Here is a 9,366-nt window from a genome sequence, read left to right as displayed (position 1 = left end):
TAATCTTATAAAAGGCATAAAATTTGCATTTATTGGTGTTGTATCTCCTCGAGACATTTTTTCTGCCAGCTCAACAGTAAATGGCCCACAATCATGTCCATTGGTTTGGCCAGATGTCTCGCCTATTTGTAATGTCCATGTAGAAGCTTTTCCTTTTTTGTCCATCTCCCATTCAATTAAGAAATTGTTTAATACCATTGGATAGGGACCCTCATACGACTTAAGACTATCATATAATGTCACAGTTTNACTATCATATGATGTCACAGTCTTTTCAGGTATATTAACCACTGTCAATATCCAATGACTCTCATATACATTCATGGGCACAAAAAGTAATTTTATTGTGTGAATATCTTTTTTTATCCATCTTCTTACAGCTGGATAACCCCCTCGAAGATACGCTACAATAAAATCAGTGACAACTGCATAAACTTCACCTTCTGACCGTTTTACTATCATTTTAATGTACTCATTAATTGTGTCTGAAGTATACCATGATGTGGGCGATTTAAATGAAAGTGCATTATACTGATCAAGAGATTTTGTGTTCTGATCTTGCATTACTTCTGCAAGTGTAACCATATCTAAACATTTTTCATAAAATTAATAAAACATTTTGTTGAACAGTTTACAATTAGTTAGGTTTATTTACCTTTTTCTTTCTCTGGTACTTTTATTGCTTCAACAGTGGGCAGAGCAAATAAATTTACGTCATTCGGCGTATTTAAGGTCAAAGGAATAAAACTAACTTTTGGCTCTAAAATAATTTATGTTTAAAAATGTTACATATTTGTTTCAAAAATCAAAACGTTTATTATATTATTTTTTAAAAATGAATTATATTTTAAATGTTGTATACTTTTTATGACTTTTTCATCTTCTTCGGATGAATTTCTTTTTAAATTTGATCGAGCAGTAGTATTAGAAGATATCTCAAAAAGTTGTTTTTTTATTTCGGATTTTTTGCGTTCCAAATTTTTCTTATGTAAACTCTTAACGGATCATAAAAATATATTTAATTATATGATAAATTTATTTAAGAAATCTGCTTTAAGTCCAAAAAATGGTTTAGGGTATACCCTAAAATCTTTTTATTGAAATAAAGCATAATAAAATATACCTTTTCTAATAAATCAGCTGATATTAATAACGGATTGTCTTTTGAAATTGCTACATTTATTTTTTCTGTTGAATTTAAAATTTCATTTTTATATTTTTCAGATTTTTCAATCTGAAATAGTGTTCCGAATTCTCTTTGCTGCATCATATTCTAGGTAACCAAAGAGATATTTAACAAAGGGGAAATTTTAACATTCAAAATGTCATTGACAATAAACGATAATTCCACAAAAACAGATAAGTATAATCTTTAAACACAAATCAGCACGTGATAACCATATCGAATTGTTCTCAAATTTTGAAGTTGGAAATTGTTTGGGGACGTGCCCTTCCTTTCATAAAGTATGTGTAATCGTTAAGGTGAAAAATTTATGAGAGAAAAATGTTAAAGATAGCGAGGCAAGTTAAAAGTTGAGACGAGATAATCATTTTAGATTTAAAAAATTATTATTGTTTGTGAACTTTTTATGATAATATTTTTTAAAATAGTAACTAAATAATTANTTTTTATGATAATATTTTTTATAATGGTAACTAAATAATGATAAATATTTCGAAAATAATTTAAATTAACACGTGTTTTTTTAAAAACACGCAATTATGCCTTTTTTGCAAAAATAATTTAATATTGTAGATTTATAGCTTTAGAATTTAACTTGAGTGTGAATAAATAAATACTAGATTTTTTATCGTAATTGCTAAAAAAGAAAATGACGAATAATAAGTATTCGAAATATTAAGTTTTATACAAATGTTTACATATTCGAGAAAATGATCAATAAAATATTATTTTGAATTATTATTGTTTGGAGTTGGGTTGACAAAAACTACTTAAATTCTATTTAACGACAAGAGAAAATCTGAGTATAGGTTTTCAATAATTATTAAGTCTTTTGAAATAAGTAGACTGTTTAGGAGAAATTAATATACAGAGTCAATTATGTATAAATACAAGTAACACTTATTAACTAACACAAACCATATTATCAGTGAGCGCTGAGATAATGTACCAAATCCACAAATAAATAAATGTTAAAGAGTAGTTAGACTACAATTTATTCCATATTACCTAACACTTTACCAAATATTTGTTATAATCATAAGTTAACTGAGAAATTACCACCTATCTCGAACAATTTAGAATTGTTTACCAGATAACCAAACAAATGACTGCTGTATTAGTGGACTGTATAAAAAGAGGTGAAGAGATATAAAAAAGTCGAAACAAGTGTTAATAAATAAGTGATCTAATAATGTGTATGCAATATTGAGTAAAAGTATCGAATATAGGAAAAATTAAAATAGTAGTAATAAGCTAGAGATCAAATAGACTATTCAATTAATTTCCTTAAGAAAGTATAAAACTATTTAACACGAGAAAGAAGAAATATTTATTTAAATAACAAATGTAAGGATCGTATAATCGCAAGTATTATAAATTCATTCATAGACTTCCTACGTAAGGTGCGGCGGATGCATTGAAATGCCATTTGACGGAACGCGCATTTAGTTTCATATTCGAATACATGTTGTTGTATAACGTATGAGATTGGCTGCCACCCAGTCACAACGGGTTGCGGTGTGGTCACGATTTGAATTAGCGGCACAGCAGCACCAATATCATAACACGTGTTTTCCATTTCGTCGATCACCGGCGAGTCGATCCTATGGAACTCTTCGACGCGATCGAGTTCAGCTAACGCGCAAACAACAGCGTCTTGATGTTCGCGAAACTGTTTTTCGAGAACACTTGTTTGTCGTACTTCAAGCTGTTCTTTAAGGCTAATGTTCGCGCGAAGCGCTTTCAAATTGGTCAGCCTGATTATGTCTATCAGTAGTAGATAATGCCCTCAGCCAGGCCGATAGTCGTTAACTGTTCGAACGTGGGCTTTTGTTGTATTCATTCGTCTTTCGTTAACTCTAGTGGTTAACTTTAATTCGTTTTTTTGCATGTACTGCTCACATTCGTTGTATCATTTCTTCTACTGTGTCGATTGCGTTTAACTGCATTCATTGTTATATTTTTTAACCTTATAACATTATACCTTATAGGTAGTGCCACCATCACTCTCGGTAATTTATTTATTGTAACTGAAACACTTTGGTTAAAGGAAGTAAAAGCTATGCCTGATAGTAGACTGGTCGCGCCTGTTGGGTTGATCACGTAACATTCCTTTTTTCTCCCAACAGCTAACTTAATCTTAATGGCGAATTTATGAATATCAGTTATCGACTTAAGGGACCTATACCGTAAAAGCCATGCTATATTTAGAGTCTTTTCTTCCAGATTTACTTTAACATGCCTCGGGGCCAACAGATAAATATCCAAAAGCTCAAAGGACCAATGGATGGACGCAACGTCCGATGGTACTCACGCGAGTCCGTTAACGTTCGTTGTTTTATTTTGTCTTAAGTCTTAAGACTGTGTCGAGGAAAAGGAATACGACGAGTGGACTGTAAAAATGAATGTGGAATGAATTTTCAAAACGTATAACAATTAAATGTTGGCAGGCCAGAACAGCATGGTAGAACAGTACGATATCTCATCATTTAAAGACTCGTTCATTATCAGATGATACAAGTCGTTGGTTTTTACGACGGACAAATAAACACAGCATAGTATGCGTGGCGTTAAGTCGTTGCCTGTTTATCATCATAAAAGTAATTAATATTGAAAAACGATATTATAAATTAATTTTGCCCTGCAAAGATACCAGAATAATATTTGATATAACATTNAAGGTATGAAGTCGATTTCTTCCCATTTTATATAATTTTCCATTCCAATATACAGTAGAACCTCATTAATCCGGACCAATAAGGGCTCTAGGTTGTCCGATTTAATGAAAGTCCGGATTAAACAAAATAACCAAAAAACATGTCCGTGTTATAGATTTAAGAATGTTATATTACACTAATTACAATATATGATAAACAATATATATGTATTGCAACATAATATTAGGTCCAAAAAAAAAAACATTACATAAAAAAAATGTAAATATCAACATGAAGCATATACATAGTCATAATTATTATATATTAAGGCACACTTTCATTAATTGGTTTGAAAAAACTGCTTATCTTTGGTTGTCTTCCTTTTGCATTTATTTCTCGTATTAATAATTCACGTAGATGCCTTAAATGTTCGTAATATGCAGATATGTTTTCATCGTCGTTATCTTCAACATATTTGAGAACAACATTTAGATGGTCTTTAATTTCACCAAGTTTTGGCTTAGACTTGATACTATCGTCTACTTCATCTTGTTCATATTCATCCGTTTCAGAGTTTTCTGCACCGATGAAGCTTTCAACAATCTCTTCTTCTGTTAAAATTTGATAGCCCATATCGTCTTCATCAGATTCTAGCCACAAATCAATGTCTTCTAGTGTTGTCAAATTTTCACCTGCTTGGTGGAAAGTGTTGTAAAAGTCCTCTGTTTCCAATCCAGCTGTATCTGGTTCCACCTCTTCATTTATTAAAAGTTTCTTCCATGAGTTAATAAAAGTTGATGGTTTTATATCTTTGATAGCAGATGCGAAATTAAAAATCATAGACCTTATATTGTAGTCTTTGAGATTCTGTAACGTCTTTTGCCCTCGTTTATCTTCTTCTCCTGCAGCTGGTTCTTCGACTTCTAAAATTTCATGTAAAAGCTTCTTTTTGTATAGACGTTTTGCTGTGTAGATTACGCCCTGATCCATAGGCTGAATTAGAGAGGTTGTGTTTGCTGGCAAGAACATGCACCGAATTTTTTTATCATCACTAGTCAGCTGGTCAACTTGTGGATGTGCAGGGCAATTGTCAAGTAAAATTAGGGCCTTCACTTTGTTTTCAGGAATTTTCAAAACTTCGGTTTGGTATCTACTGATTTCTGGCACTGCTTTTTTATGAAACCAATCCATTGTTATTTCTCTAGTAAACCATGCATTTTTCGAGTTGTAGTAGTGAACTGGTAACGTGTTTAAATTTTTTATTGCACGAGGTTTTTTACTTTTTCCTACAATCACAGGTTTCAATATGTGACTTCCATCAGCATTAGCGCATAGCAACGCAGAAACTCGATCTTTACTAATTTTCCTACCAGGCGTATTTTTTTCGTCTTTGGATGCTTGTGTACAGTCTGGTAAAGCTCTCCAAAATAATCCGGTCTCATCATAATTGTAGAGTTGCGAAGGCAGTATATTTTCAGCTCTTAAAATGTCATTTAATTTTTTCCTAAATGGCTCGACAGTTTCATCGTCAGCACTAAGACTTTCACCACATATTTTTTTATTTGTCATGTTGTGACGCCTCCTGAACCTAAACAGCCACCCTGAACTGGCTTTAAAATTATTAATGTCCAAATTTTTGGCTAACCTCTCTGCTGCAGCTTGAATTTCAACTCCACGGACAGCCAATCCAGATGAACGGAGTTGACAAAACCATTTGTAAACTGCATCATCAAGTGACTGATCAAGAGGCAACCGCATTCTTTTTACATCGCTTGTTTCCTTTTCAACATTAAATTTAAGGACAAACTTTCTTATTTCATCTTTTTTTTTTCTCAAGTCCGAGACAGTTTGTTTGGCAATGCCATATTGCGCACAAATGCTTGCCACTGATGCCCCCTTTTCAAGTTTTTCTAATACGCATAATTTATCCTTAAGGGAAAGAGATGTATGTTTTCGCTTTTTACATTGACTAGATTTGCTAAAAGACATCACAGTGATACAAAAATAACGACTATAATATAAAGCACTATAACATACGTATTAGACGACCGACTAGCGAACTGAATATCCAAACAAATGGATAACGTGAGTTTTGTGGATACATAGTTTATGATAACTTTAATGACGGTAGATAAGAATATATGTACTTTATGGGAAATTGGAGGAACTCGCTTTTACGTTTATTTTCGTCTACGGCATAAATTTCGCATTTTTCGTGTTATCAGACAGCTGTCCGGATTAAGCGAAGTCCGGACTAATGAGGTCCGGATTAATGAGGTTTTACTGTATTAGGTAAACAATACTCTGTGTTATCACTGCTGAGTGTTATCAACTGCTGTTTGGTCTTGAGCATTGGTAAACATTTACTAGTATTTTTTCATTAATTATTAATTGATATAAAATTTATGTATTAATTAAGTAAACTATCCGAAAAATCATTAAATATAAAGTATATTTCATCAGCAATAACTTAGGATATATTTAAAGGTGTCAAGATTTCTGGAACATATGTGAGGTCAATGAATCAACGTTATCTAGTTTCAAATTTTCATTGTGTAATTGAGAATAATCCTTACATTATACCACCGTTTTATTTGAATTAAAATAAATATCTTTTTAAATCAACTAATATTTCAACATTGATTTAATGTTTTATGAGTGCTTCATTAATAATTTTATGATGGATTTCAGTTTTCAGATAATGTAGCAATTTATTTTATTTAATAACTACATATACAGGAAATATTAAAAATTTTAACTACTGGTTTTTATTTTAATTTTGTAATTTAAATTTATTTTTAAAATAATGACATACTATTTAATAAAAAAAAATGGTTTTACGTTACTAAAATCAAATTTATTTTTATAAAAAACATCAAGTGTTGTTTCAAATTTAGTGTAACACATAAACAACACAATAAATCTTGTTTGATTATATTAAAAATATGATAATTCTTTTAAAAAACAAAATTCTTAGATGTATCAATGACTAACTAATGAAAAAATACAAGTAAATGTTTACCAAATCAAATCAATTGATAAACTCGGCGATTCTAATACAAAGTATTGTTTACCTAATCATTAGACACCAACAAAATTTAAACATCTCAAGTTTAGCGGAATAAATGTCTATATTATGTATATAAATTTTGGACTCAAAAGATAACCATTTTAAAATTTCATTATGTCTAATTTTAGGAAAATATTGTTATTTAAATGTTTAAAACATTTTAATTATTAGAATATGTATTGGCATGTGATATATAAAATGATCTAATTAAGAAAATGTCTGTTCGATAACTATTCTTGAACAAGTCATTTGAAAGTTATTTTAATTTTTATTGAGTTAATCCAGTAACATATCTACATTAGAAGTGGGATTTGTGGTGTTTTTCATAATACTATTACTCATCATATTCTGTTTGTTAAAAAAAGTTCAATTAAAATAACCAAAACACTTTGCAAAATATTTAAGACAACATCACAATAGTGCAATAAACCGAATAATATTAAATTTTTCAACAATTATTTCCAACTATCTTTTGTCCTAATATTTAGACAGTATGGTTATAGTATTTTTATTAGGCAACTACTACCATGATAAATTGAATCTTTTAGTTCTTAAAAAATTCTCCTAGACAAGAATTTTATCTAAAAGGCGTCTATCTGAAATAACTGATCTTTAATATACACTTAGATAGATCTTTTGAGGAATCTCATTAAATAATTATCCAAATTCATTAATTTATTATTGAAAACTATAAAGATTTAAATAATTGAAAAGAGTGGCGTGATTAATATAACTCTAAATAGGCACTTGGCCTAAGCTAAAATAAAATTAAGTAGGTAGGTGGGTGAATGAAGAGATGGATGCCGAGTAGTAATGCTTTTTATTAAATGTTCGTATTAGGTACATTATTTTATACATAATAATTCTAATCGCTTAAGACTGCTGTATATCTACCGGTACCTGTTAATAAGAATATAATGTAAATGGTAAATGGTGTAAAATATTTGATTAAACTAGTAATTTATTGTCGATACAATGGTCGCTCCTCTTATTTATTAGGAAAACTATTTTTAACCAATTTATTTGATATGCTTTTCTTGATATTTAATAACTTTTAGCTAAATATTGGCTTATTATATTAACTAAATTAGTCTTATATATAGTCTAATATAAGATTAAAATGTTAATTACATTTTGAAAATCTCAAATTATAAATTTGAATACAATAATTAAATCAAGTGTAAATACATGTTGAGATTTATTCAACTTAAACAGAAAATTAAAAATAAAGTTTTGATGTTAGGGAAAATCTAATGACATCGACTAAATCGTCATCATCACTAGAATCCTAAAATTCAAAATTAAAAACCTAGCATAATTAAAAAAATGTCTATATATTAATTTATGTCTATGTTGCTATTGACCTTTACATTCGGTTATTTGCAATATTCATATAAAAATTTTATTAAAAGCTATTTAACCACATTTCGTTTACAACTGATATATTATTTTTTTAATTTATGTCTAGTATCAAGTAGACATCATTGTATGGTGGGAAATTATGAACTTATATGTTTCTAAATTATTAATTTTAATTATTTATATGACTCTTCACTAAGAGGATCTGGTACATGATTTTTTAGCATCTAAATAATAGTATAAAATACGTTATTTTATAACGTATTAAATAAATCATTAGTATTTCTAATGAAGTATTATTTTGGAAAGTTAAATTTATTTATAACCAATTACTAATATTACTTATATTTATTACTAATAAAGAAATATATATCAGATCTTGGAAAATGTTTCAATCATTACACAATTTTTACCCCCATGAAATCAATGTGTAGTCCGAAATTCAATATTTTAATTTTTTATATAGCAATAAAATATAATATTTGACTGTTAAATAAAACAAAATTCTTCTTGAGATGTTGTAACTCAATAAGAGAGATAAATTTCATATTTGATTATTACATTTTAAATTTTATAGGTAGCTGTATTATTTAAATCTCAATGAACGCACTACTACTACTCAGATAATATCATCACAATTTCTTTTATAGGAATGCATAAAAAAAATAATAAAATCATTTTCAATTGGCGAAAAAAATGTTTTATTTAAAAAACCTTAAATATTTCTCATATAAACCGAATACTATACGACATTATTTATCTTAATTATCTTGATAATTATCTATTTTCCGAACTAAATATTCATAACTTTATATTATTATAATGTATGCTTCTTTAGGATTTTAACATATATGAGTATAGAATAGAGGACGGTGTGGAATGATGAAAACCTTAAGCATTAATAGAAGCTTTTAAAAAAAGTATTCATCATAAAAAGTTTTGTTGAAATATTATTTGATTTAAAGCCCAACTGGAAAAAGTTCATTATTTAATATTAATTATTTTAAGAATTATAAAAAAATTATAAAATAAAATAAAATTGAAATGTTACCCTACGGATGTGGGCAAGATAATATACCTTAGGTTAATTTAAATAA

The 9,366-nt window shown here is 28.8% G+C and overlaps 1 protein-coding gene across 1 annotated transcript; it reads right to left on the bottom strand.

Annotated features, from left to right (window-relative positions):
- Nucleotides 1-4,093: 4,093 nt before the first annotated feature.
- On the bottom strand, nucleotides 4,094-6,136 carry LOC126894487 (tigger transposable element-derived protein 7-like). The gene has a single exon (XM_050665550.1). The coding sequence runs from the start codon at nucleotides 5,827-5,829 to the stop codon at nucleotides 4,165-4,167; it is 1,665 nt and encodes a 554-aa protein (XP_050521507.1). The 5' UTR covers nucleotides 5,830-6,136; the 3' UTR covers nucleotides 4,094-4,164.
- Nucleotides 6,137-9,366: the final 3,230 nt, after the last annotated feature.

This window comes from Daktulosphaira vitifoliae, unplaced genomic scaffold (genome assembly GCF_025091365.1).
Source record: "Daktulosphaira vitifoliae isolate Bord-2020 unplaced genomic scaffold, ASM2509136v1 Scaffold_1, whole genome shotgun sequence".
In the NCBI taxonomy this organism is placed as follows: Eukaryota; Metazoa; Arthropoda; class Insecta; order Hemiptera; family Phylloxeridae; genus Daktulosphaira; species Daktulosphaira vitifoliae.
The sequence above is the reverse complement of the archived record's forward strand: the minus strand, read 5'-3'. Positions and strand labels throughout refer to the sequence as shown.